Source organism: Nelusetta ayraudi, unplaced genomic scaffold (assembly GCF_046127955.1).
Source record: "Nelusetta ayraudi isolate G7.1 ecotype Tasmania unplaced genomic scaffold, CSIRO-AGI_Nayr_v1 ptg000026l, whole genome shotgun sequence".
NCBI classification, from domain to species: Eukaryota; Metazoa; Chordata; class Actinopteri; order Tetraodontiformes; family Monacanthidae; genus Nelusetta; species Nelusetta ayraudi.
In genome coordinates this window covers 8,100,423-8,124,852 of record NW_027466076.1, presented here as the reverse complement: position 1 = coordinate 8,124,852, position 24,430 = coordinate 8,100,423, and the positions used below count along the sequence as shown (strand labels likewise).

The window sequence follows — 24,430 nt, the reverse complement described above, 5'->3', positions numbered from 1 at the left end:
ACATATGTGTGTATGTATATGTATGTATATATATATGTATCTGTTAATAATTATTATTAATAATTAGATTATCTTTTAATTATTGTCATCATATATAATCTATAATCAGATAATTGCCTGCCAGTCAAAAACTGTGTGTGTGTGTGTGTGTGTGTGTGTGTGTGTGTGTGTGTGTGTGTGTGTGTGTGTGTGTGTGTGTGTGTGTGTGTGTGTGTGTGTGTGTGTGTGTGTGTGTGTGTGCCGGTTTGCGCCACTCATCGAGGTGTTTTGCTCCTCAGGTGAGCCTAGCTAGCGCAAAATGCACAACAAGTCTGTGACAAGGAGACTGAAGGAACCGACAGTTCAGCTGTGGGAAAACACTGCCGCTAAAAGAAAACTTGAGAATTGGCCTGGAAAATGTAAGGCCGGAAACCTTAAATATGGCTTGACAGCCATAGGGAACAACGGCCATGATTATCAACATGCTAGTTGATGTTATTCTTATTCTAATCAAATGTGACAAATATTGAATAGCAAATATAAGTAAGAAGAAAAAAAAAACATTCTAAAAGTTGATGTTCCTTCACATATTTTCTAGTGTGGTGTGTTGGTTTGCGATGGAGGCCAGAAGCTGAGGTTGTTTGGTGGTTTGTATTTTTAGGAACCCCTGCGGTAGAGAGAAAAAAACAATAGAACACAATGCAGACTTAAAGCTGTGTTAACCTTTTGTCGCATCAAATGAAATGTTTTTTTTGGTGTTTTTCTTGTTTTTTTTTTTTTTAAATGTTGTTTTTTTTCCCGGCAGGTTCGCTCGCCTGGAGAAACTCTTCGTGGGCTTAGCTGGGAAGAACCTGTACATCCGCTTCCACTCGCAGACCGGAGACGCCATGGGCATGAACATGATCTCCAAGGTATCGCCAGCCGTTGCCGCCGCCGCCGGGTTCAACGTGAAGCGTCCGCCGCCCCCTCGCCTTCTAACCGCCTTCTTTACGCGCGCTCCCCTCAGGGGACGGAGCAGGCCCTGCACCGGCTGCGGCATCAGTGTCCCGACGTGCAGGTGCTGGCGGTCAGCGGCAACTACTGCACCGACAAGAAATCCGGCGCCATCAACTGGATCATGGGTCGCGGGAGGTCGGCCGTCTGCGAGGCCACCGTTCCCGCCAGGGTGGTGCGAGAGGTACGGACACGTCGGACCCATTGTATCGTATCATATCATTTCAATAATCATGCAAGTAATTATATTATACTGATTGTTTATTATACTGCACAATTATTAGTATTATTATTATATTATTTTTATTACATATTATTATTATTTTACTGATTTATTATTATTATTATTTCTATTATCGCTGATATTAATGGTATAGTTTCATTGGTTTGTCAATATCTAAACAGAGTGCTAGAGAGATGAAAACAAACGCGCCTTAAAACTGCCTCGAAATGCAAAATAACTTAAAAGAATTTTACACATGCATTTCAAACCGTGATGAATCGCAGTTAACTATGAAGATTCTGCGATTATAAAAAAAAAAATTAATCAATACCATTAATACAATATGTGTTATAATATATTATATGGTACAGTATAGTATCATATTGCATAACAATGCAAACACCCTTACCCATACTTTTCCACTTTTTAAATCTTTTTAACTTGAGTTTTAATATTTTCGTATGCGTATTTGCGTGCGCAGGCCCGTAGTGTTGAGGAGCCACGCCAACATTTCACGTGGCAAATAGAATCTCTGAAGACTTGAACTCACGGGATCAGATCGGTTTTTCTAATCCTCTCAATCAACGTCTTATCAACCCCCTCCCCCATCAAACAACCCCCCCCCCACACCTCATCCCCCCCAGGTGTTGAAAAGCAGCACGGCCAAACTGGTGGAACTGAACATCAACAAGAACCTGGTGGGCTCGGCCATGGCCGGCAGCATCGGGGGCTTCAACGCCCACGCCGCCAACATCGTGGCAGCCATCTACATCGCCTGCGGGCAGGTAACGGCCAAGCGGCCGCGCTCGCGACCCCTCGTCAGCGCGGGCTGAACGACTAACGCCGTTGCGACACTTCCGCCGTTCCAGGACCCGGCCCAGACGGTGGGGAGCGCCAACTGCATCACGCAGATGGAGGCCGCCGGGCCGGCGGGCGAAGACCTGTACATCAGCTGCACCATGCCCTCCATAGAGCTGGGAACTGTGGGAGGAGGCACCAACCTGACGCCCCAGCGGGCCTGCCTGCAGGTAGAGTGGCCTCGGAACCCTGCGGCCCGGGTCACGGCAAAGACTGGCAGCACCACTCCTCTCCCTTCTGATCCGTCTCATTTTAAGTGTGAAGAACGGCGACGTGTTTTCCCAGGGACCACAGATCAGAATCGGAGTTCTTTATTGAAGATAGGGTTGCAAATGATCGATTAATCGTTAGTTGATTGACCTTAACGATCAATTAACGATTGATTGGTAAGCTGCGATTTTTTTTTTTTTCCTGAGAACCTAAATTTCACAATGAAAAATGTGTAAGGAACACATTATTTAAAATAATGTTGAGGGTCCAATGTGACCCATTTTCACATTCGAGAACAGTAAAAACACCCTATACATTTATCCTCTGACTTGAAGTTGACCTCTAATGGCTCACATTTCAACCTTGTTTTTGTTTTTGTTTTTTAAAGTTGTTTCAAAGTAACTTGTTCTAGCTATATTATGACCATCACAGTATCTACAGGTGAATTGCTCTTTCCTGCCACTACACTGTTATGATATTAACTACCCATGTAAAGAAATGTTCAATTAATTGCGATTAATCTATTAAAAGTCTAATTGAAAATTAATCGATAATCAATTAATTAACATCCCTAGTTAAAGATTAAAGGAACATTTATTTTTAAGATGGAATTTAGGAAAGTGTACTGAACAGTTGAACCTTACCTTACGTCTTTTTCTTCTCCTCCCCCTACACCCCCATGCAAGCTGGCTCGTATGATGTGTGTAAATTGCGCTATTAGCAAGTAACTATGTTATCTCAGTGTAGAGCTGTATTTTTACCAGTTGTTTTGGCAAATTTAGATAAGAGGCTCCAGGAAAAATGAAAAAACAAAACAAAAAGAAAACTCCCTTTTTTAAATACTGTGGCTTTAAGAGCAAAGTGGACCTCAAGACCTTTACACAATATTGTGTAACGCTATCTAGCTGGTGATTTGACAGCTCTCTGATGTCAAACTGTGTGTGTGTGTGTGTGTGTGTGTAGATGCTTGGAGTCCAGGGCACCAGCGCCAGCCAGCCAGGGGAAAACGCCCGGCAGCTGGCGCGAGTGGTCTGCGGCACGGTGCTGGCGGGGGAGCTCTCCCTGATGGCTGCCCTCGCTGCAGGACACCTCGTCAAAAGTCACATGACCCACAACAGGTGAGAAACTTCACACAACCCCACCCCCATTTTTTTTTTTTTTTTTTTATGTAATGCTTTTGTCGATTTTGTTAGTTGACACTTCCACCTCCACCCTCTCCGTTTCCCTCTCAGGTCTAAATCCAACTTGTCCCAGAGCTCCTGAGTGGATGCGACCTCCCCCATCTAAACCCTTTAAACTCCAGAGTTCGACCAAAGCACCTTCAACGGAGGACGACCTCGCCGTGAGGACGCACGCGGCTGCAAGAGTATCATGAGGACGCGGCCTCGGATGGGAGGCTGTGGCTTGTGAACATTCGGAAAATGAGAGACTTAACAGGATAATGATGCCCAGCCGTGTGTGTGTGTGTGTGTGTGTGTGTGTGTGTGTGTGTGTGTGTGTGTGTGTGTGTGTGTGTGTGTGTGTGTGTGTGTGTGTGTGTGTGTGTGTGTGTGTGTGTGTGTGTGTGTGTGTGTGTGTGTGCCCGCGCCCAGAGCCAGACTTTTGATTTTGTTGCGGTTACGTCTTTGTGCCATTTGTTTGCCATTATTTTCGTGTTCCAACAGAGCCTTCCCTGTTATTTGCACTGGTCTTTCAGGCAACTGTGAATTATTGATGTGGAGTCGAAGCCACAGTAACAATAAGAAAAATCCCCAGTTATATTGTGCCTCTTAGCAGCCAAAAGCACAGCTTTCCTTGTCCCGCCACGGCAAGGCGTCGGTCGGTATGGTACGGTTCTGGTTCTGACCCGCGACAGATCTCGGCTCCTTCTGTCGTCCGCCAAAAGCTTCCCCGAAGTCGGATCCACCGACTCACCGTCTGAATGTACGTTACTAATTCAGTGTCATAATTCTGAACTTGCACAACCCCTGATGGATCGGTCGGGGTGTTACTGTATACTGTGTATACTGCAGCCTGAACGTTGCTGCTCGGCTTGGGGAAGAGGTCATGAAACTGCTGACTAGGCGGCTTGTGAAAGCGGGTAAACTGAAGCCATATGACGTAGTTTGACATTGATGGCTACTGCAGTAAGTGACGGAGTGAAAGCTTCAGGAGTGGCCTTAATGCATTACGATTGCGGGTGGGGTTAATTGTTGCATGTTCGACATAGAATAATTAATTTTTTTTAATTTATTTGTGGGTTTTTTTCTCATACTTGACAAAGCTCTTATTTTGAAAAAATAAATAACACTGTCCTTATTTTATCCGCACTGGTGTCAAATGAACAAAGGAAACGAGGGAAACAAACTGGAACTTGATGAACTGGTTTATTTCACTTTTGAACAGGGCAGAAAAGTGACTCTGTCACAGTACGTGTGTTAAGTTTCTCCCACAACGTTAGTACGAATAGAGTATTTACAGAAAAGGAAAAAAAAAAGTCTCTACATTCAGCTTTCACAACTCGTTAGCAATGAATGCTGCAGCTGAAAGAGAATTCAGCTCATCTGTTTCCACCTAGAGGCGAAATCCTCCCTGGCATCACAGTCTGTCATTAGCTCTGAAATCACATTGTGTAAACTGGAAAATGAAAACAAGCTACATCTCTTTCTGATATGACCAAAACTGGGGGGGGGGGGGGGGGGATAATAACACTCGTGCTGTTCACAGGTGAAAGTAGAATTGAAATGGACTCGGAACGTGCGCGGATATGCAGTCGTAAACGTAACTGGAGAGGCTGCAGAACTTCCTAAAGGGTTTGCGTTCGCGCCGTTTAACGGGCTTCCACCACAAGATGGCGACGGCCAGAGTCAACATCCTCGAGTACGTATGCAGACAACTACAGCCAAATGCAACAGGAACCTGTGAACAATAGGTCCGTTTTGGGACCGGCGAAAGAGATCTCAAAACGCTTGACAACAGCGACAGGTTTTTAGTTCTTATCGTGCCAGTACACAGTGGAACAGAGACAGGCAGCAGGGCACAAACAGATGTTGAAATGATTCCTGGCTCCTCTTAATACTAAAATTTGACCAAAAAAAAAAAAAAAAAAAAATCCCATAAGCCCTCTGTGGAAGAACATGAAATGTTTCATCGGGTTTATTCATTCAGTGAGTTTAGTGCAGGACAAATTGTCACTCCGACAAAAGGAGCGGAGACGGTAATGCGGGTAGATTCAGCCATCAGGCACTTGTCTAGTGTATTCGGAAGGTGCGCCCCCGGCACCGCCCGTCGCATCTGCAACTATAACTTTCCCGTTACACTAAGGCATTTGGGCTCAGCTCTGTTATTAAAACGGTTTCTGAACCTTCAAGGAAATGCTCGCAATACTTATTTACAACATTCAAAATATGTGCTGTGACACTTTTGACATTGAAGCAATGTCCCGATTATAAATCCAAGCTCGTATTGTACACGGACTCTGTTTTTGTACATTTAAATACACACTGAGGGGAAACAAAAACAAACGACAACCAACTAAAGGCTCCCATCAACTTGTCGCTCCGTCGGCACCCACACGGGGGGGGGGCGCTTTCATGAGAGCGACATGGTCAGGGAGGTCAAGTCTTGCATCATCGGGGGGGTCACGAGTCGCCGACAGCCCCTCTGGACTCAACGCAAGTAAGATGATAGTCATCTCAATCAAAGCGGTTCCACTAGCAAAATATAGCAGCGTAGAAAGAAGCTGGGGAATGGCGTCTCGTTAAAAACAACAGTCAATTCGAGATTAGAGCGAGAAATGGTGACGATAAAATATTTCTATTAGCAAAGATCCGTTTCTCTCTCTCTCTCTACGTTTTTTTTTTTTTTTTTTTTTACAAACCAATTATAGAACATAGATACATTTATATATTAATATATCTGTTAGAAAAGAGACACAGACTGATGTGTTGGCTTCTCTTCAGGGTACATTTGATTGACGGCATTCCGTGGGAGCGGGAGGTCAACCAAGTGTCGCCTGAAACCGTCCGAATAGCAGCAATTTGGAGTCTCATCACAATTTATCTGGAAGTTGGGATGTGTTTCAATCAAGCATTTGCTTCTACCGCGAGAGTTTTTCAAGGAGTTGTCCGAATGCAACCGCTAGAGGGCGCCACTAGACCATTAACCGGCGCCTCTAGCCTTGAAGTGGGGGAGGGGGGAATTCAATGACAGACTCGTTATCCCGGCCGCAGCAGTCAGCCTGAGGTTTCCTCTAAAGCCTCACGTGCCGCTCCCGTCTTTCTGCTGTGTCACCGCTGCAAAACAGAGGAAGGGCTGCGTTGTTATTTTGCAAAGAAAAAAAAAATCCGTGCCGAGTTGCAGATGCGTGGAGTTCCTTGCTACCTGCCATCCTCAGAACAGGATGGGTTTGCCGGCGGTCTTCTCCTGCACGTACGAGGTGAAGCGCTTGAGGAACTTGGGGTACTCCCGCTTGGCCACAGCCCTGAGCACAGAGGCCGGGGCCCAGCCTCCGGGGTTCACTGCACGCACAGTGACATGAAAATGCAGTGTCAATAAAGGCTCAATTTCAGAGGAAGAAAATAAGCAGTTCCAACGTATAACCCTCTGATTTCCAGGCCGTTCTATACATATGTTGAAAAATACATTTCAGAAACCTCATACTAGTGCTAATACGTGCTAATATCCCTGCAAGAGAACCAGCAGAACTGCATTGCCTTGTCCAAAGCGTTTGTGTTGTAAAAACAGGACCCACCGTTGGCGACGTAGGTGATTTTACACAGGATGTTGTCTCTGCTGATCTCTTTGTCGCCCTCTGGTGGGCTGACGAGCGTCTGGCAGATCATGGCAATGTTGATTTTGGCACGGACGCACCTGCTCGACGGCTGCAGGAGGAGAGCGGAGAGTTTGGATCAGAGCCGGCGGCGGCGCTCTCGCTGGTCGTCGCGAGAGTCACCTGTGCTCACCTGCGCGTCGTCGTGGTCCACGGAGAAGTTGCAGACCAGCCACGTGTCCGGGTCGTTCTCGTTGTTGGCCAGGATCTTTCTCATGGCGGACAGGTACAGCACGTCCCTCTGAGACGCAGGCCACACCCGCTGCAACACACACCGTGCCATCAGCGCGCACTCGGAGCAAGTTTGTCGACTCCGGAAGGTCCAGTGTGTAACATTTGGCTTGATTTATGATTTCTCTATTGGTCAAAGCTTAATATACTGCCCATAAATGCACTAGTAAAAGCATATAATCACAGCACAATACAAGTAATGTGGTTTTCCTATCCTAAGAAAGGTTCTCATATATATATATATAAGAATATAGACAGATCAAGGGTCTTGCTCCCAGTTAGCTGCCATCTTGCTCTGCCATATTTCTAAGGAAGCCTGGTGTGGACAATCCAGACCACCTGACAGCTCGTTAGGTAATTAGGGTGACTGCTTGCGTCTTTAAATAAACCAACAAAGAGGAGGGTGAATGAGGTATTCAAAGCGCTGCGCCTCACTGTCAAGCTCAGGAGGGGGGATGAAGAGTGACAGGCGCAGCAAATCTAAAATGTAACCACTTGATGTCGCTCTTTCTTCTTCGAAAATCTCCAAATATTATAACGCTTAACCTTTAAGTCATTTTTTTCCCCCCCAGCTTAAATACACACGGTAAGAGGCCAGCAGAGGGTGCTGTCTCACCGTTTGGGGCTGCTTATAAAGCTGTGCGTTGTTTTCTGCTTTGTTTTTGGAATATCTGTGTTGCTCTCACCTTGTGCGTCTGGTAAATAATGGCCGCGTTGTCCGACAGCGCCTCCACAACGTTGAAGTTTTCGATGGTGGCTGAACGAGACGAGGGGACAAAATGTGAGAAAGGGCCGTGCGACCGGCGCGGGTTTCCAGGCCGGCGTATTCACTCAGCGTGCACTTACTCTCCCAGTCGTTGCGATAGGTCGTATCCCAAAAGTAGTGGCACACCTCGTGACCGGTCACCCCCCGCACCGAGTGAGTGGCCTTCAGTGGGTCCAGCACGATGCCGTTCTCTTCCACCTCTCTCCTGTAAACCTGCGCACACGGTGGCCGACAACCGGATCCCACTCGTCATCATCCGTCGGGATTTCAAATCTCGACGCGGAATCCAAAACGTGACCTCCTCCGTACCTTCATCTCGCCCTCCTCCACGACCAGCTGCCAGTTGGCATCTCCGCCCATATCCTGCAGCGAGTAGGTCATGTGATTCTGCACCATCTCCTCCACCTTGGAGAGGGGACTTAGATTAGCGCGCGCCATTGATTGCGGAAAGATGCATGAACGTGGATTTTGAAATGACAACAGTGTTGAGGTGAGAGACGGGCAAAGCGTGACGCAGGCGGCGTTGGGAGCTCGTGATACTTTAACCCCGGTGTTTGTGAGTCTGCGACTGTTTAAACTGCAGCGGGCGCGCCTGTTGCGTTGCACCGCGGCCCACCGTTGAGCAACGTCGCATCTCAAGCAGGGGAAACTCGCACAATTTGGATTTCATGGCGCCGAGGCTTCTCGTAACGAGCATTTGGCCGCAGGGAGCGATAAAAGGTAAACAAACAAATAGGTAAACGGAAAGTGGCGGTGAGCGTTGAACAAAAGGGAGACCGGCACGGTCGGGCAACTTTCTGGAATAACGTCCTCCCGAGAGGAGATGGGACGACGGGGAAGCAACCGCATTGAGACGATGAGGCGGCTGAGGCTGACGGCTGGAACGTCGGCTCAGCTATTGTTGCAGCGTGATGAGCCTTTACTGGCTTAATCAACAATTAGACTAAGCTGAGATCCTTCCCTTGGCAGGACGGTGAGAACCAACCGGGTGCAATCGCGTCAAAACTTGTTTTTTTTAAAAAGAAGTGACATCACTTTAGCCGCGTTCAGACTGCCAGCCGAAATCCGATCTTTAGCCCATCCAGATTGAAACCGGATGGCTCTTTTGTAGTCCGAACAGTCGAAAATGACGTCAAATCCGATTTTTGCAAAAACGGATTGAAACCACCTTCGGGAGGTCGTTTTTCAATTCGCGTTTGGACAGATGGGTCTCAGTGTGAACAGCTCCAAACACACCGATCGGTGTTTAGACCGTCCGTGACGTCACTCTACTCGACGCCATACCCAATGCGCCACCAGAGCGCACCATTGGAGCGGACAGAAGAAGTAGGAAACAGCGGTCCCTGGACAGAGGAGGAAGCTCATTGGCTCGTCAGTGTGTGGGGAGATACAGTAGCTCCATTCAAGCCAAGCTCCAGGCCATGTATCGCAACAAGTGGCGCAGTCGCAGTGATATGATGTCACACACTGCACGCGACGCTGGACGACGCCTCCGCTTCGAAGTCGTTGCTACAGCAACCTGTCAGATGGGTCAATAATGTGGCCCAGTCTGAACAGAGCCAGATCCCATTTGGACACTTGCTAAAAACAGTGTGCACGGTCAGCCCCTAAAAATCGGATTTCAGAAGGAATCTGTTTTGAATCAGATTCGCCTGCAGTCTGAACGCAGCCTCTGTGACATCACAGAGGGCACACCGCCAGGACTGTGTATTTTAACCGCAAGCGTAGAAATAAAGGAGGGGGGTTTTCTTTCATTACTGGGGAGTTCACTGGCAGACACATTTCACTTTGCTTGTCACACAAACTTTTGACACCACACCAAGCCTGCGAGCAACCTCGGTCGTCTTTAAATTTCAATACAGGTTAGGAAACACACACACACACAGGCGCTACGCTGCCGGGACGTTAAAGGGACCTTGGGGTTCACACAGTTACTGGGGATTCGACAGGCGCGCAAACATTGACTTTTTAAAGTCTCAACGGGGAAACACACGGGGAAGCGGGGCAGGTTAGTCTTTAGTCTTAGCGGTGAGTTACCTCTGCGCTGAATCTGTGGGCGTCGTGAGGAGGGGCCATGAGTATCAGAGAAGACTGACTACGAGGCTACGGTCAGGGAGATGAGAACGGAGGGCAGTGGATGATAAGAGATGAAAGCAGAGAGTTAGACCAAAAAAAAACAAAGGAGAGAGAGAGACAGAGAGAGAGGGAGATAGAGAGAGAGAGAGTGAGAGAGAGAGTGAGAGAGAGCATCGGATGTAAAAAAAAGAAAAGAAAAGTGAAACAAGTGTGAAATGAGGTGGAAGAGGAACCGAGGGAAGTGGGGGGGCGTGGGGGGGGGGGGACCAACTGGAAATGAAAAGTCTGGACAACCTTGTCTGAGAACCGATGTGCGCCGCTGCTGGAGTAGACGTCTCCGGGGGGGACGGGGCTGCACCTCTGTATCCTCGTCTTCTCCGTCTGACACTGGACACACACAAGTTGGGGTACACCATGGAGGAAAGTCCTTCTATACCACCAGGACGCCTTCAAACGAGTGAAACATATCCAACGTAACTTCTGCAGACGCTGCTCTTTAAATGGTGAACCCACCTGCTCTTCTATTTTGTCCTGCCTGTCCAGAGCCGCTTCAACTGCGTCGAAAAACTCGTCCTCGTTGATGAGACTGTTGGGTCCCTCCTGTCAATAGAGCGGGGGACGGCGGGGGGGTTAAAGGTCTCGATGCTTCAAGAAGTTCTTGCAAAGACCTCGGAAGTTCGAGCCGATTTACGAGTTGATTTCGAAAGCTACGTCACCTCGTAATCGGGGCCTCCAAAGTGCGACTTCTTCTTCAGGTCATTGAGCGCCGACTTGCAACTGTCCTCTATTCTTCGCCTCTTATCCATCTCCTTGACGCACGCACAGATGCACAAAAGTTTACTGCCGTCCGACAAATAAAACATACAAGTCTCAAGGCTAATTGGATTTCGGTGTTAGCTACCTTCTCCAGTCTCCTCTGCCAGCTGTCCTCCCTCTTCACCATAAGATCGATACAGTGCGACAGAGTGGCCAAGATGCCGGCTGTGGTGGCTTTGAACGTGATGGCCTCGCCCTTAAAGTCAATGCCATTGATTCCTTTGGGAGTCAGGGACTGGAAGACTGCAAAAAACGACGCAAACAAGGCAGACGAGGATCTTAAGCGGCGGCTAACTCCTTCAAACTCAGTCGCAGTCGTTGCCGTCTCAAGCCTTCGAGCAGCTTTAATATTTCACGACTCACGCTTTTCCTTGCTGCCGTTGCCGTGCAGGAACTCTCCGTCCGTCCGAGTGCTGGGGAAGTCATCCTCGTCGTCCTCCACGACTGAAAGACACAGGCAGACAGTGTCAAACGCTGCAACACACGATCCTGCTCCCGCGGGGCCCGACTGAGTCATCCCCCGGCAGGCAGCGTGCACAACTTCGGCCCGGAGCCGTGCACACTGACGGGCGGTGGAGACAGTCGGCCGTGCGGGACAGGACCACAATGGTCTGGTTTCATCTTCAGAATGGACAGAGGCTGAGAGACGGAGGTGAGCGGAACAAAAGCGGGGCTTCATTCAGTGTGGTCATCCGTGGGTCGGGCGCCCAGTCAGTCCAGGCTGAAATGAGACAATGTTCAGCCGGCCGAGATGGGGGATGGGGGGTGGGCGGGTGAGGGGGCTGCTGGAATTGCCACTCTGAGTCACCAGCACACACATGGACTTGATGACTTTTTTTTTTTCTTTTTTCAAAAAACAAACAAAAAACTATTTTATGGTTTGTTGTTGTTTAATTTTTCATTGGGATTAGGGATGTTAACAATTAATCGATTAATTGTTGATTAAGAATTTAATCGATTAGATTAAATTTGTCGCAATTAATTAATTGAACATTTACACGGGTGGTTAATATTATTATAACAGTGCAGTGACAGGAAAGAGTAATTCACCTGTAGATAGTTACTTTTATATTTATTTAAATTTAGATTATCAGGGGATCATCGATCGATAAGGTCAATCAACTAAACGATTAACGAGTTAATCGATAATTTGCATGCCTAATTGAAATGAGTATTTAAAATGGGCGTCGATGTTTTTACTGGAAGCTGTTAAAACGCTGATCCATGAGCACTTCATGCCAGGAGGCTGGTAACTGTTCAAATATTGGTCCAGCGCGTTGACATTTATTTGCATCTAATGGTAACACAGTGTATTACAAACCACGTTGGTCATGTTGTCTCACGTGATGTGAAGTCTTTCTTACGTGACTGGTGATTTCAAGGTAAGCCGTCAAGTTTGTTTTTCTTCTTAACATGACTATGTAAGACTAAATACAGGTATGCGTGTAGTTTATAGTATGCCATGCAAACACCTTAATTGTTATATACAGGGCCCCTCAATATACCTTTCATTCAATTAGGCATTCAATTGAGTGATTGATCATGTCAAGGGTCTTACTTTTATCCCTCTGCAACTCATCTTTGGACTCGGCGTCTGCGCAGCCATCGAAGTACTTCTGCAGCGTGTCCACCTGCCTGCACAGGATATCTCTGAAGGTCTCCATCTCCGCCAGCTTCTCCCTCAGGCTGTGGCCCTTCTGGACGGACGGCGCGGCGACAAGAGAATTTGGCAGAACGTTATCAGGCTGAACGCACGACACAAGTGGAAACCCAGACACTGTCAACGGCAGCTGGGGAGAAAAAGCTCACCTTGAAGGAGGATGTGGAGGTGGCGGAGTAGCCGCTGGTGGCCGAGGTGAGAGACAGCATGGAGCCATGTCTCCGCAGACTGGACTCGGAGCCGTAGCCCGAATCCGCCTGTGCGTCAGGTGACGGGAGAGACAGAGAAAGTTGCGTGATGCAGCGGCGAGAGCGAGCCTCCCAATCAGTCCATCAGTAAATCCCAATGAAGACTATATGTGACACAAGCGGTGCGTTTCACCGTGACTCGCTGAGACACATCCAGTGACACGCAGTGCAAGCGTAACTAATCCTTTACTGGAACTGATCTAAGTCATCTCTCTTACTGCCGTCTATCTGTCCTCATCTCGCAAAAATAAACACAAGCAAACAGGTTCAAATTCCCACGTTCTCGTTTCAATGACAGCACAGTTTGCTGTGCGTTTTCGATCGCACAGTCAATTAAAACCCAGTTACCCTGAGTTCTGTGTGTGCTCTGTGTTCAGCAGCATGTGCTGCTGTCAATGTTTCTTTTGCGTAACTACGCATCGCTGTTGTTCCAGCCAAAGCCCCCCTGTGCACTTTGTTCTCGGAACTGGAGAGGCTCAAAATGTCTTGCATGTCAGGTTTCTCATGCCAAAAAAACACACACACATAATGACTGACAAAACATTTGACCTCAGTCATATTCAACTAACATAGCACTAAAATATTTATATATATATATGTATATATATATATATATATATATATATATATATATATATATATATATATATATACAGTGCATATTTAAACTTTTTTTTTTTAAAATAAAAAGCAGCTGTGATTAAGTAATCCATGATTATCTGTTTACACAAGTGCTTTATTTGAAATGAAACCTAATCTGATTATTGTTTCTTTGCTTAACTTTCTATAATGAGATTACATAATAGCAACTCCATGTAATCTCCTCACACAGCAACAAGTTCCCTTTATGTTCCGTTCAGTTTTCTGCTTTGGCTTAAACAATTTTTTTTCCCCCCTATATGACTTTGAATTTGAAGTAAACATGAAGAGAGATGGAGTCAAAAAAAAAAAAAAAAAAAAAAGAATTAGTATTGAAATGTTTTGAGAGCAGGGAAGCGTTGACGCATAGCTACAACAACATGCCACAGATCCAGTGGCCATGGCGACACCAGTAAATAGACCACCGACTTCCCGTAAACCCTCGCTGGTGCCTCTTCTGCTCTTACGTAACGGCTTGGCACTCGAAAATAGACGAGTCAGCGGCAGCGGCTAACGGGACAGGTTTCAAGCAGCGCCAGCGGGGAAGGGACGCGTTTCCCCTTTAAGAAACACTCCCGACTTCCGCCGGCAGAGGGCGGCAGATGGACAGGCACGTGACTGCCGTGTTGAACGAGCCTGGGGTAACTATCGGTCAGCGGCCAGAAGTAACTCCGCCCGCGTTCGCGCGGCTCTCGGGCAGAGAGCCTCGCGGCCTTTAGCCAACACACTGCCGGCTGCCCCACTGATAGGCAGCACAGCCTCACCGTATGGCGGCCGCTTAATCTGTCTGCTGACGGAACAGGAACCAGGTTGCTTTGCGACAAAACAGTCGACAGCACCCGCAGCGGCTTGCTGGGCAAAAGGGCGGCAAGCCACTGCGGGCGTGTTCGGTGCAAAAAATAAATAAATAAATAAAAATAAAATGCGATTGAGTCAATCACATTTTTATTCCAAATGCACGATATTAAAGCTTATCAACACCCTCCCCCCCAGCCGACGTGTGAAGTCCAGACTGATGAGAAAAGTGTTGCAAAACGCAGAGATACCTCACCGACAGCTCACCCAGGTTAGTGACAACACACCCAACCCAGCCAGGTGCTCGCTCCCACGGGCCCCTCCTCCTCAAACTTTCCGAGGATACAATGCAACGGTTTTAGCCAGAGGCTAAACAGAGGGATAATTATGCTGCTTTGTGGATGATGAATCATGCCAGATTGCCTCACTGGTTATCATATTGGGACTTTGAGGGCTCCGTTTGTAAGGCTGTCGTGAAGAGAGATGTTATTCTGATGTGCCCACTTGATCTCATATCTTCCCCGCATCAGTTGTGATATTGCCCCTTCCTGCTCCTTATGCGAATTCAATGCCAATTATTAGTAGTATTTATTTGAATGACTTCATCTGACATAAAATATTTGTTTCATTCATTCCTTTAGATGCTTGAAAATGTTACACATTAGAAGTAGAGAAAATCATTCAGCGTACACGCAATTTCAGGAGGTAACAAAAAGTAGCAGATATCTGAGTGTATTTGTTATATTGTATTAATTTCTTTTTGCTTTTTTACGCAATGCTACACAAACACCCCTCATTTAAGACTCTTGTGGAAATGTAGCGCTACGTGGAACTTGTGCACAAATATCATGATTCAAAATGAGAGAAGTTCCAGTCATATAATGTTTTTCAAGAGGAGTTTTTTTTTCCCTTCAAACACCATAGTAGACTTTTGTGACCACAGTTTCCTTGAAAAACAAGAGTTATCCTGGAAACAAGCTGTTGTTTGACTGTGACCATCTTCTGTTGATGATTTAATCTGAAGGAGGGGGGCGAGGGGGGAAGGAATTTGGTGTATGTTGCGTCTCCCTGGAGACACTGGGAGGCTGAGTGCTGTTGTGAGTCTTGCGGGCTCAGAAGTGGGGGAAGCGGAGGCAGAGTTTTTCAGCAGTGAGTCACGGCGGGTGTGGCCGCTGGCGGCCCCGCGGTGAGCCCCCGTGTGCATACATAATTCTCTCCGTCTGACTCACGGTGCCTCTCTGATGCTGGGGTGAGTAAGCCGGGAGGGGCGGGGGGGGGGTTTCCCAGTGTCAGGGCCGCGGGTGAGCGTGCACGTGCTAAAAGGTGGGGCTCACAGCCTCCTCATCACTCCCAAAACTGAGTCAATGTTATTTTATTTTTTTTAAACTTGTTTTAAACTGTTGCCCACTTTGGATTACAGCTTTAAACAAGCAAACCTTTTTTTTTTTTCTAAATACATGTTTCTGTTTCTCTTTTGCTGAAACGGGTGTTAAAGCAAACTAACGCCAGATGCCACTTCAGCTCCTGGCTTTCATTTCCTAATTCAGAGCAGGCTTGTATGCAAAGGCCTCAGGACAACCGTTCCTTCCGATGTCTTCTCAGCTACTTCTACTCTTGACTACGCTACGTTGCCCTTTTCGACTTGCCTCCGCGTTGTCAAGCGACCCAGTTTCCGTCTGCTTCCTCCGGTGCCGCACGTGCGCGGGAATAAATGTGACGTAGCCGCTGAGTGCGTTTCGCGTCGGCCGTCCCGAGCAGGGACGCTGGGACGTCGGCGTTAACGCGAGTCGAAGTGCAATGCGAGTCTGCGGACTGCTTGAACACAGATGCAAAACCAGTTATGTCATGGCGGGCGGCTCTTTCCCAGTGGCTAAGCTGAGCTGGATTTTTAAAGTGCAACCGCTATTCTGTGCGTCTCTCATGGCGCTTCAGAGCAGCGACTGGAGCTTTCTTTGCTTTACTTCTGAGGCACAGACTGCCCGAAAACCCTAGGGGCCAAATGTTTGTTCGCGTTCGCGGTGTTAGGAATCCTCCAACAGCAGTGTCAAGAGCAAGCATGGATCTCTCTACGAAGCCTGCATGCTCTCGTGCAAAAGTGGTTTTGTGTGCTGCATGAACAGAGGTGTACAGGTGGACACAAACACAGGGCACGTGCTGCGCCCGCAGCCGGACTCGGCCCTAATTGAATCCTAATGTCCTACAGACATTGACAAGACGCACCAGTGGTGGAGGGATGATTATTGTCCCCTGGACGCCTTTTTCTCTCCTGCCCTCTCTGATACTCTGATAGAAACACACACACACACATTCACAATTTACAACACACAATTGGGTTTTTCAGCTTGTATTGCTTGTCTGCAGCTGAGACGACTTACCCTGTGCAGCTCAATGGACTCGATCCACTGCTGTCTGTGCTCGGGGTCCTGCGCTCTCAGGTACCACACGCTGTCGTTTACACTGATGTCCAACCGGCACTCGTCAAACTCGTGGGGCTAAGCAAAAAAAGAGAAAGAGAAGAGCGTGAGCAGATCGGTCAGGTGTCTTTTTATATATTTTTCTTTTCAGACTATTTAGCAGCGGTAGCCCGGCATGAAAAATTACGATGGGAAAATTCAGGATAATATGGAACCTTTGAGAGAAGTAAGTATCCAGTATGTTGCCAGGACCAGTAGTTAGTTAGTTCATTTATTGTCCACAATGTGGAAATTTGTCTTTGGGCTCATAAAACAACAAACTGGACGGCAACAACAGCAACAACGCTGACACACAAACATCCTCAGGGCAAAAAAAACAGGACAGCAGTGGCGATTACATTAAAAAACGCATAGGCGAGACATGGTGGTCAGTGCTCCAATGGCAATAAAGGCAATACGGTTTGCCTTCGGTAGTTTGTATCGTCTACCAGACAGAAGAAGTTCAAACTCCCTATTGAGGGGATGAGAGGGGTCGTTTACAAATACAGTATACAGTCACAGTCCTTGTAAGGCAATATAGAATGCATTGCCAGTGTATGGGCCAGTATTTGAATATGGCAGATGGAGCAAATGTTTATCCAATCACTTTGCAGGATCTTTTTTTTTTTTTTTTTTTTGAAATAGTGCTCTTTGGAAACATCCCCGACTGAACCAACTTATGTCGGTGCCACCTGTTTTCAGGCCACGCCTTCCTGCGCTGTTCACAAACCAAAAAGGAAAGGAAGGAAGTCGAATCTGTTCCCTGATCAGCCGCAACACGTACATGGCTATTAAAAGTGGAACTGAAATAGCGAAACATTTCACCTCCGCAACGTGCCGCCACCACCACCACTACCACCACTACCCCTCTTTTCAGATAGCGTCGACCGCTTTCAACATCGTAACTCAGCGCGGTCGCAGTGATGTCGACCGGACCCGACCTCACTGAAGCCCTATCTGCTGAATACATCACAGAGAGAGAGAGAGAGAGGCCGAGGAGAACGGAGGCACCGTGGACCGCATTGAGCGATAATGTCTCTTGGAGGGAGAAGTGGCAGATGAGCGGCCTTTTAAGGCGAGTGGCGGTACGAGATGTCGTCTCCGCAGCGCTCTGGGGCCACCCGTAAAAAAAAAAACGCTGCACGCGCTGCACGGGGGGGCTGCACGGTGGACACTTTGACGAGGGACTCGTCTTGTGTATTGAGTCCGGCGGATGGTTACATAGACGTCAGTAGGAGAAAAAACAAAAGAAAAGACTGCAGCTGCGGAAACAGCAGTCCGGCTGGGTGAAACTAGTGCGCGCAATCACGTCATGCATGAACCATCACAGCACAATTTTTTATAATTAGAGAGAGACAAATCAAAGCTGCTGTGTTTCTATGACCAATGCATTTCCTCTGGATAGCCGTTATCATTACTGATGCTTTGGGGTTGGGACCGGCCCATCGAGTCCTGCAAGCTCGCAAAGCTGATTTCCCCCTTCCGGTGTGCAGGAGCGCAGAGGCGGCCCCGCGCCAAGTCATTACTGAAGACTGGGCTCAGTTCAGCGAGCTGGCAATATGACAAACGGCCCACTGTGGTGGTAGTGGTGGTGGTGGTGCCTTTGGAGCAGGGGGTCGTCGGAAGGAGGGCGACGTGCGCGCGAGGAGCCTCGCACCTGGCCCGCCTCGACCAGACGCTCGGCTTTTAACCACACACAGTTCAAGCGTTACTCGCGGCCACATGCGTCAAGGTTGGACGACAAAATCCCAGTGTTAAGCATCAAAAGTCAAGGCGTACCACCGGACTGAGGGGTGGGGGGGGGGGTCAAGGGCTAATCGGCTGACTGTCCTAGGGAGGAAGCCAGAGTGGGGCCACTAGGGATGAGCTGCTGGGTTCCGAGGCTACGGTGAACAATAATCCATCACAAGAAGGTCAGCGTGGCGGCAGCCTTGCGCTTCACCAGTGACATGACGTGCTGGCAGTGATCTCAGACCGGACTCCGCGTCAAAGATAAACCAAAAAAAGAACAAGCCTGGCTGGGCAGGCACTGCTCGCTATGTGAGGTCACTCTGATGAGCGAGGAGGGGATTTCTGAGGCCACGGACGCGCGGGAGCAACAAAAGCAAAGGAAGAATCTGACAAGGTTAGAAAAAAAAAAAAAAAAGGACGGCGCTCAGGCAGCGGCAGTAAGTATTCATTCCGTCCTGAGAGCTGCGTTCCACCGCGCCGCTTTTTCAACGAATGTTCTGAGCGACCGTCTAAAGGGAGAAGCGTGGCCGTGCAGGACGAGCGGACGTAAATTTGTGGGCCCCCACACCGGATTGTGCCGTAACGTCCTCGAGACGCATCAGGACTCCAGTTTGATGCATTAAAAAAAAGAGAAAAAAAATACTGCAGATTTTGCAGTGCTGCTGCAGCACTTCCCTTGAATAGACCGTCTGGCTATAGGAAAGGCCCGACGCTGTCATAATTCTAAACACCACTGGCGGCTGGTGCCCTTTCATTCTGACGACTCCAACTGGGGGGGGGGGGGGGGTTGTTTTGTGTAATAATCAATTACAGCGTCCTATAAAAAGGGAGGAGATTTGTTCCAAGACTCCATTAGAGATGTTAATTGTTTTTTCCGCCGGTTTACTTTTGTCTTCATGATTGCAGTGTAACAGGCGTTGTGAATGACAAATTTGAGACGAGACAAAACAGTCTCAGCTCTTCTTCTCCCTTCCAACTCCTCTGGAGTTGGTGTATGTGTTGTGTTCTCAGTCACAGAACTGAATGGATGGGATTCCTTCCAAAAAAAAAAAAAAAAACTATCAGGTTTTGGGCCACTAATAGGTATTTTTTAAGGGGACTTTGACCGATACATCTGCAGAGAGACATTAAAAGCGGTGCAGTAAATCCCCAAATTTCTATTACAGTCACTTCAACTTAAGAGTTATCTCCACCGCTGTGGAGCGTCAGGAAAAAAAAATAAAAAAATCTTCCATTCTGGCTGCTACCAAGGACATTTCTCTTCAAGTTCACAAGACGGACTCGCAAAGAAGTCCAAGGGAAACGCAGCGAGACGGAAGGCTACTTTTGAAAAGGATGCCGTCCAGAACGTCCATCATGGAAACGCCCCCCCCCCCCCCCCGAAACATAAACACAGAGTCGGGGCTATCTGGACCTTGACCCTCTTGGTGAACCCCCCCCCGCGCGCTGATGCAGCGGAAGTTACGCGGCTCCGGGGAAGTCGAGGAAGAGCCTCGACTTCCTGAACGAAGACACTCACGCGCTTTCCGGCCCGAGCCTGGCGTCACTCTCGCCGCACTGCGCGACCTCTGCTTGAACTTCGGCCGTGTCCCTGCGACTCGCGGTCAAGCGCCACAGAGGTTGCGCGCCTGTGCTGGAAATACACCGTGGAGAAAAAGCGATGCGCAACCTTGACGGGCAGAGAAGGCACGATGTCACGTTGTCCGCGGACCCAAGGCTACGCGAGGCCCGCCTGCTTGTACATCTGTGTGATTGACCTAAAAATGTCGACGGAGGCAAAACCCCCTTTGGGAGGCACTTATGAGGGCGTATTTTCCATGACACAGTTGATGTCCCGGTCGCCCGTCTATATTTGGCGCCCGGGATTCACTCTCGTCCGAGATGCAAACGTAAGACGTAAAAAATAATATCGGAAACTCTGATGGGAAAATAAGCGACGGGATTTTAGCGATCCGACAAATAAATCCGCGAGTCCAGGGCGGCCCGGTGGTCTGCGCTCTCTCCGAGAGACCCGCCGCTGCGCATTTCCACTGGGATGAAAAATGACGACAGCGAAGTGCCACGTGAAGGTTAATATTTACATAGGCTGTGAATGAATGAAGCTGAACAAATACGGCAAATAGCACAGAAAGCGCCGCCCCCCGGGGCGGTCGCCGCCGCTTTCGGGCATTTGACTTATTCATTGCCTATTGTTGCTGTTCAGTGAGGGAGTTAAGAGTGAGAGGCAGTCAATGAATGACCCGGCTCTCTTTTGAAAACAGGAACGCAGCATTAAAAATGGATGCGATCGCAACGATTGCCTTTTCTTCTTTTTTTTCCCCTCTCCGTGCTCTGACTGATTTGCGCAGCACATTTAAATGTGAAACAACACATTCTTAACGCTGAATAGAGACATCAAAATGAACCAAATGGCCTGCCCGCGTGTCTCGATCCATTCCGCGCAGTGACGAAATGTTTCCCGGCTAATGGCAGGGTTTTATAGGTGAAGGGTTACCGCACAACGTGCTGTTTTGAAACCAGAACGGTCACCTGACAGAGCAGTTACCCCTGCAGCATGACTTGGGATACAATCAGCAGTTCTTAGTAAAATAGGTTCTTAGTGAGAAAAAAAAAAAGAAAAAAAAGAAACAACAGCTATTCATAACCTGCAGTTGAACAGCAAGCATGAAAACCTTCCTCCGGATTAGAATGCTATGCAACGCTGCAGGCCTCCGAAAAGCTCTGTCATGAATTGAATAGAAACACGTGGTTGATCCCTGACATCTGATTCAAATACATGATAATACAAACAAGCAGTTTTTTTGTTTTGTTTTTGTTTTTACTTTAGTTTCTGAAAGGTTGCAGAAAAGAGGGACATGCAAGCAAGTTAGATTGTGCATTTTGTTGTCTTTTAAATCAGATGTTGCATTTCAGTTTATCGCAGGCAACAGCACCTTTTGCTCTTCCAAAGTCAATTATCGTGGACAAGAGCTTGCGTCTTCCCCCAGCTCACTTGTGCGAGTGTCACACCTCTAGCCTCACTGCAGAGCAGTGTCTGTGCGAGAGTGTGAAAAGCAAAAATTGCTCTCGACAGCTTTTTTCTTTTTTTCAACAGACGTCTTCGTGATACCACCGGCGCCTGCGAATGGGCGGCTACCGATTCACCAGCCTCAACGTGCATTTACATACACCTGCCAAGCGTGTATTCCGCAATTTGTTTAGCATGATATCATTTCAAATGACTCGGCTGCTACGGAAAAAAGTTTGAGTGACCTTGAACAAAGAGGACGGACAAACCTCCACAGAAGTCTTCGCATCTATTAGCTCGTCGGCGAGTCGCACTCTCTCAACTAACCTGGAAACCTCACTGTGGTTGGAACAGGTACCACACATTCTCAGAAGCAATTGTGACACTTCCTCTATGACCCACTTGCACAACTAACAGCAGTTCATGCATACCTTTTTTTGCCAGTGTGAGTCACATTCAAGAGCTTCCAAAGCGCTCTTGGATACACTCTGGCGCTTTGTGATCAACAAAGCGACGGCGTTACAGGGGGAAGTGTGTCAATATTTTCAGTTGTACTCACAGTAATGACAGCCTTGCTGAGGCAGAGAGAGCCCCGGCAGCCGTACTCAGTCTCGTCCTGTGATTTGTAGTAGCTCAAGGTGTTGTTTTTCAGCACGACCCAGCGGTCCTGCCATCCATGGATGTAATTTGTCCACTGGAAATGTCAAAGGGGGGTAAAGTTAGTGATGTAACAGTAATAACTTGAATATGATAAAGAACAAGTGAGTGTGTTAAAACTTTGTGAGGCAAAACTGAAATTTGACATTCTAGTAATGACGCCAAACATGTTTGTAATTTGTTGTGAGGCAGCTAGTTAGGGTAATTTATATACAACACAATATAAGAATCAGTGTTGGCGAGTAATCCATTACCAAGTAATCCACTACTGTAATTAAACTACTTTTTGAGTAACAGAGTAATGTAACTAGAGTACTGTGGCAAAACTGGTAACTATATCACGGTCAACAATTCCGTTACTTTCCTGAAATATTTCGCAAGCTAAAAATGCCTCCTTATGCACAAAATGTCGGCGGCGGCAAAAGAAAGAAAAAAAAAAAGCGATTGTGTTTGATAGCTGGAAATGTGACAATTAAGTTTGATCGTGTTTTTAGGTAAGACTACACAATTTACACGTATGTGCTGTGGTGAGTATTGCCCAACCGTTGCCCTCTTCCCTGCACTGTGACCATGACATCACCAGTTTTTCAAGAAGTCACTACTGGTCAGCTCCCCCGCTAGACTGACTAATCCTCATGAGGTCCATGACGCGTGGGAGGCTTAGTATGATGGAACAGGTGAGCCTCCCTGGATACAGATCTGCTTAATCTAACAATATGCTTGGTTAGCGGGTCACCGTGCAATCTGTTTACAGAGTGGACAGTGGGATTAATACCACATTAGCGAGCGAGCGAGCAGCTTAAGTCATTAAATCCATGGCCGACGTGTCCAAAACAACTGTCTTGCACAACTGAGCAGAAAGCATATGGCAAAATAGGTTTCCAGGACATAGCCTTCCATTACATTTAACTGCCTGTTGAACAAAGAGGACAAACAACGGCTTGCAGAGGCGTCATTATACACGTTCCCTCAAGTTTTGCTAGAGTTTTTAGGACCGATAACAGTGCATGTGGCCAATAACAGACGATATTTTCCGATTTGCATTCATGCCAAACACAAGGAACAGACAGGTGGTGGTTTGTGTGTGTGTGTGTGTGTGTGTGTGTGTGTGTGTGTGTGTGTGTGTGTGTGTGTGTGTGTGTGTGTGTGTGTGTTTTGATCTTATACATTTGCCATGGGAGCAAAATAGAAGGAAAATTAAAAGCTGTCATCATCACTGCTACGGTATCAGCAGCCTCAGCTCGCACAACCCATGTCTGAAATTAATATGCAAGTAAGAAATATATATAACGACTTAATAAAACCTAAAATAAAAGCCACTTGGATCACTGCTGTGGCGTTTCCAAGGCTATTTTCCATCTCTCTGCGGAAGGTGTTTCTCGCTGTGGACAATGTTGCACCGTCGTTAGCTTGCGTGGGAAAACCCGGAAAACTCCTCGATCGGGGGAGACGCGACATGCGATTGGCCGCCAGATTGGCTCACATCGCCACGTTTTGTTCTTTATCGGAGTAATTAATAGAAAACAACTCACCTTGCTGAGCACTCCGCTCAGGTCGACAACGCCAACGTGATGCCCGGGCTCCTCTCTCGGCTCGATGTCCTCCTCGGAACCGGAGGAGTTCCAGCTCTGGTTGTCTGACATTTTCCGCCTCTGACTAAACGCGTGTTTTTTTAAAAATAAAAATAAAAACACAATAAACTTGGCACGCGCTCACGTCCGGCTAGTGAGAGTCGGGGCTGACGCTTCCAATGGTCAAAAACGCTTCAGCGGAGCATCGCGTGTTGCTCATCGATTGTCGAGCGGGCTCCGAAGTGCGCGCGGCGGAAGGAGCTCGTGACGGGATCGATAACCAGCGGGCTCCCACTGCGCAACTTAAACGGTGTTAGCTAGGGAGTTAGCTAATGTCCTCCTTAGCTAAAGCCCTCTCCAATACACGTTAGCTGTCAACTCGACTCTTCCGTGTTTTTTTTTCCTGTCAATTTAATTCTCCGCCGTTTCGTTAAAATTCTGGAATTTGCCGAGCGAACGCGGAACGTTGACGAACCCCCGTAACGTGAGGCAGGCAGGACCGTCTGCTCGGTGCTGGCTCCGTCGTCGCTGGCTCTCAGATAAACGCGGCGGCCGCGACAGCTGCTGTTTTCCTGTGAGGACCTGTGACACCTCTTCTGTCCAACGCCATGTTCGACTGACGTGCGGGGCTTCTTTTCGCTCGGTGGGTGGGTGCGCGAGAGGTCCGACGAGCGTGCTGCGCACTCTGCGCAGGGGCGCTGGCTCGT

At 47.9% G+C, this 24,430-nt stretch overlaps 2 protein-coding genes and 1 long non-coding RNA gene across 10 annotated transcripts in view; 2 read left to right on the top strand and 1 right to left on the bottom strand.

Annotated features, from left to right (window-relative positions):
• Nucleotides 1-4,934, top strand: part of LOC142890469 (3-hydroxy-3-methylglutaryl-coenzyme A reductase-like) — an 11,730-nt gene extending 6,796 nt beyond the window's left edge. For both annotated transcript variants that reach the window (XM_076029528.1, XM_076029529.1), the window contains exons 15-20: nt 785-890; nt 986-1,156; nt 1,840-1,980; nt 2,065-2,223; nt 3,227-3,381; nt 3,496-4,934. In XM_076029528.1, coding sequence (XP_075885643.1) covers nt 785-890; nt 986-1,156; nt 1,840-1,980; nt 2,065-2,223; nt 3,227-3,381; nt 3,496-3,526 — 763 coding nt within the window. In that variant the 3' untranslated portion in view covers nt 3,527-4,934. The remainder of the gene's footprint in view (nt 1-784; nt 891-985; nt 1,157-1,839; nt 1,981-2,064; nt 2,224-3,226; nt 3,382-3,495) is intronic.
• Nucleotides 4,611-24,430, bottom strand: LOC142890471 (ceramide transfer protein-like). 7 transcript variants are annotated; one of them, XM_076029533.1, is made up of 19 exons: nt 23,685-24,430; nt 22,055-22,189; nt 16,680-16,796; nt 16,525-16,587; nt 12,772-12,879; nt 12,521-12,656; nt 11,326-11,406; nt 11,048-11,205; nt 10,863-10,955; nt 10,660-10,746; nt 10,441-10,533; nt 10,108-10,173; nt 8,380-8,475; nt 8,151-8,283; nt 7,991-8,061; nt 7,207-7,335; nt 6,996-7,125; nt 6,626-6,762; nt 4,611-6,537 (listed from the first exon to the last, which is right to left on the bottom strand). In XM_076029533.1, exons 1-18 carry the CDS (start codon nt 23,793-23,795, stop codon nt 6,635-6,637), a joined length of 1,935 nt encoding a protein of 644 aa, XP_075885648.1. In that variant the 5' UTR covers nt 23,796-24,430; the 3' UTR covers nt 4,611-6,537; nt 6,626-6,634. The 7 variants fall into 7 exon arrangements, with proteins under 7 accessions (XP_075885648.1, XP_075885647.1, XP_075885651.1 ...); XM_076029532.1 differs by having other exon boundaries at nt 12,521-12,659; nt 23,685-24,429; XM_076029536.1 differs by lacking the exon at nt 16,525-16,587.
• Nucleotides 18,920-24,430, top strand: part of LOC142890478 (uncharacterized) — a 79,630-nt gene continuing 74,119 nt past the window's right edge. Inside the window, exon 1 of the long non-coding RNA XR_012927077.1 lies at nt 18,920-18,929. This is a non-coding gene — a long non-coding RNA (uncharacterized LOC142890478). The remainder of the gene's footprint in view (nt 18,930-24,430) is intronic.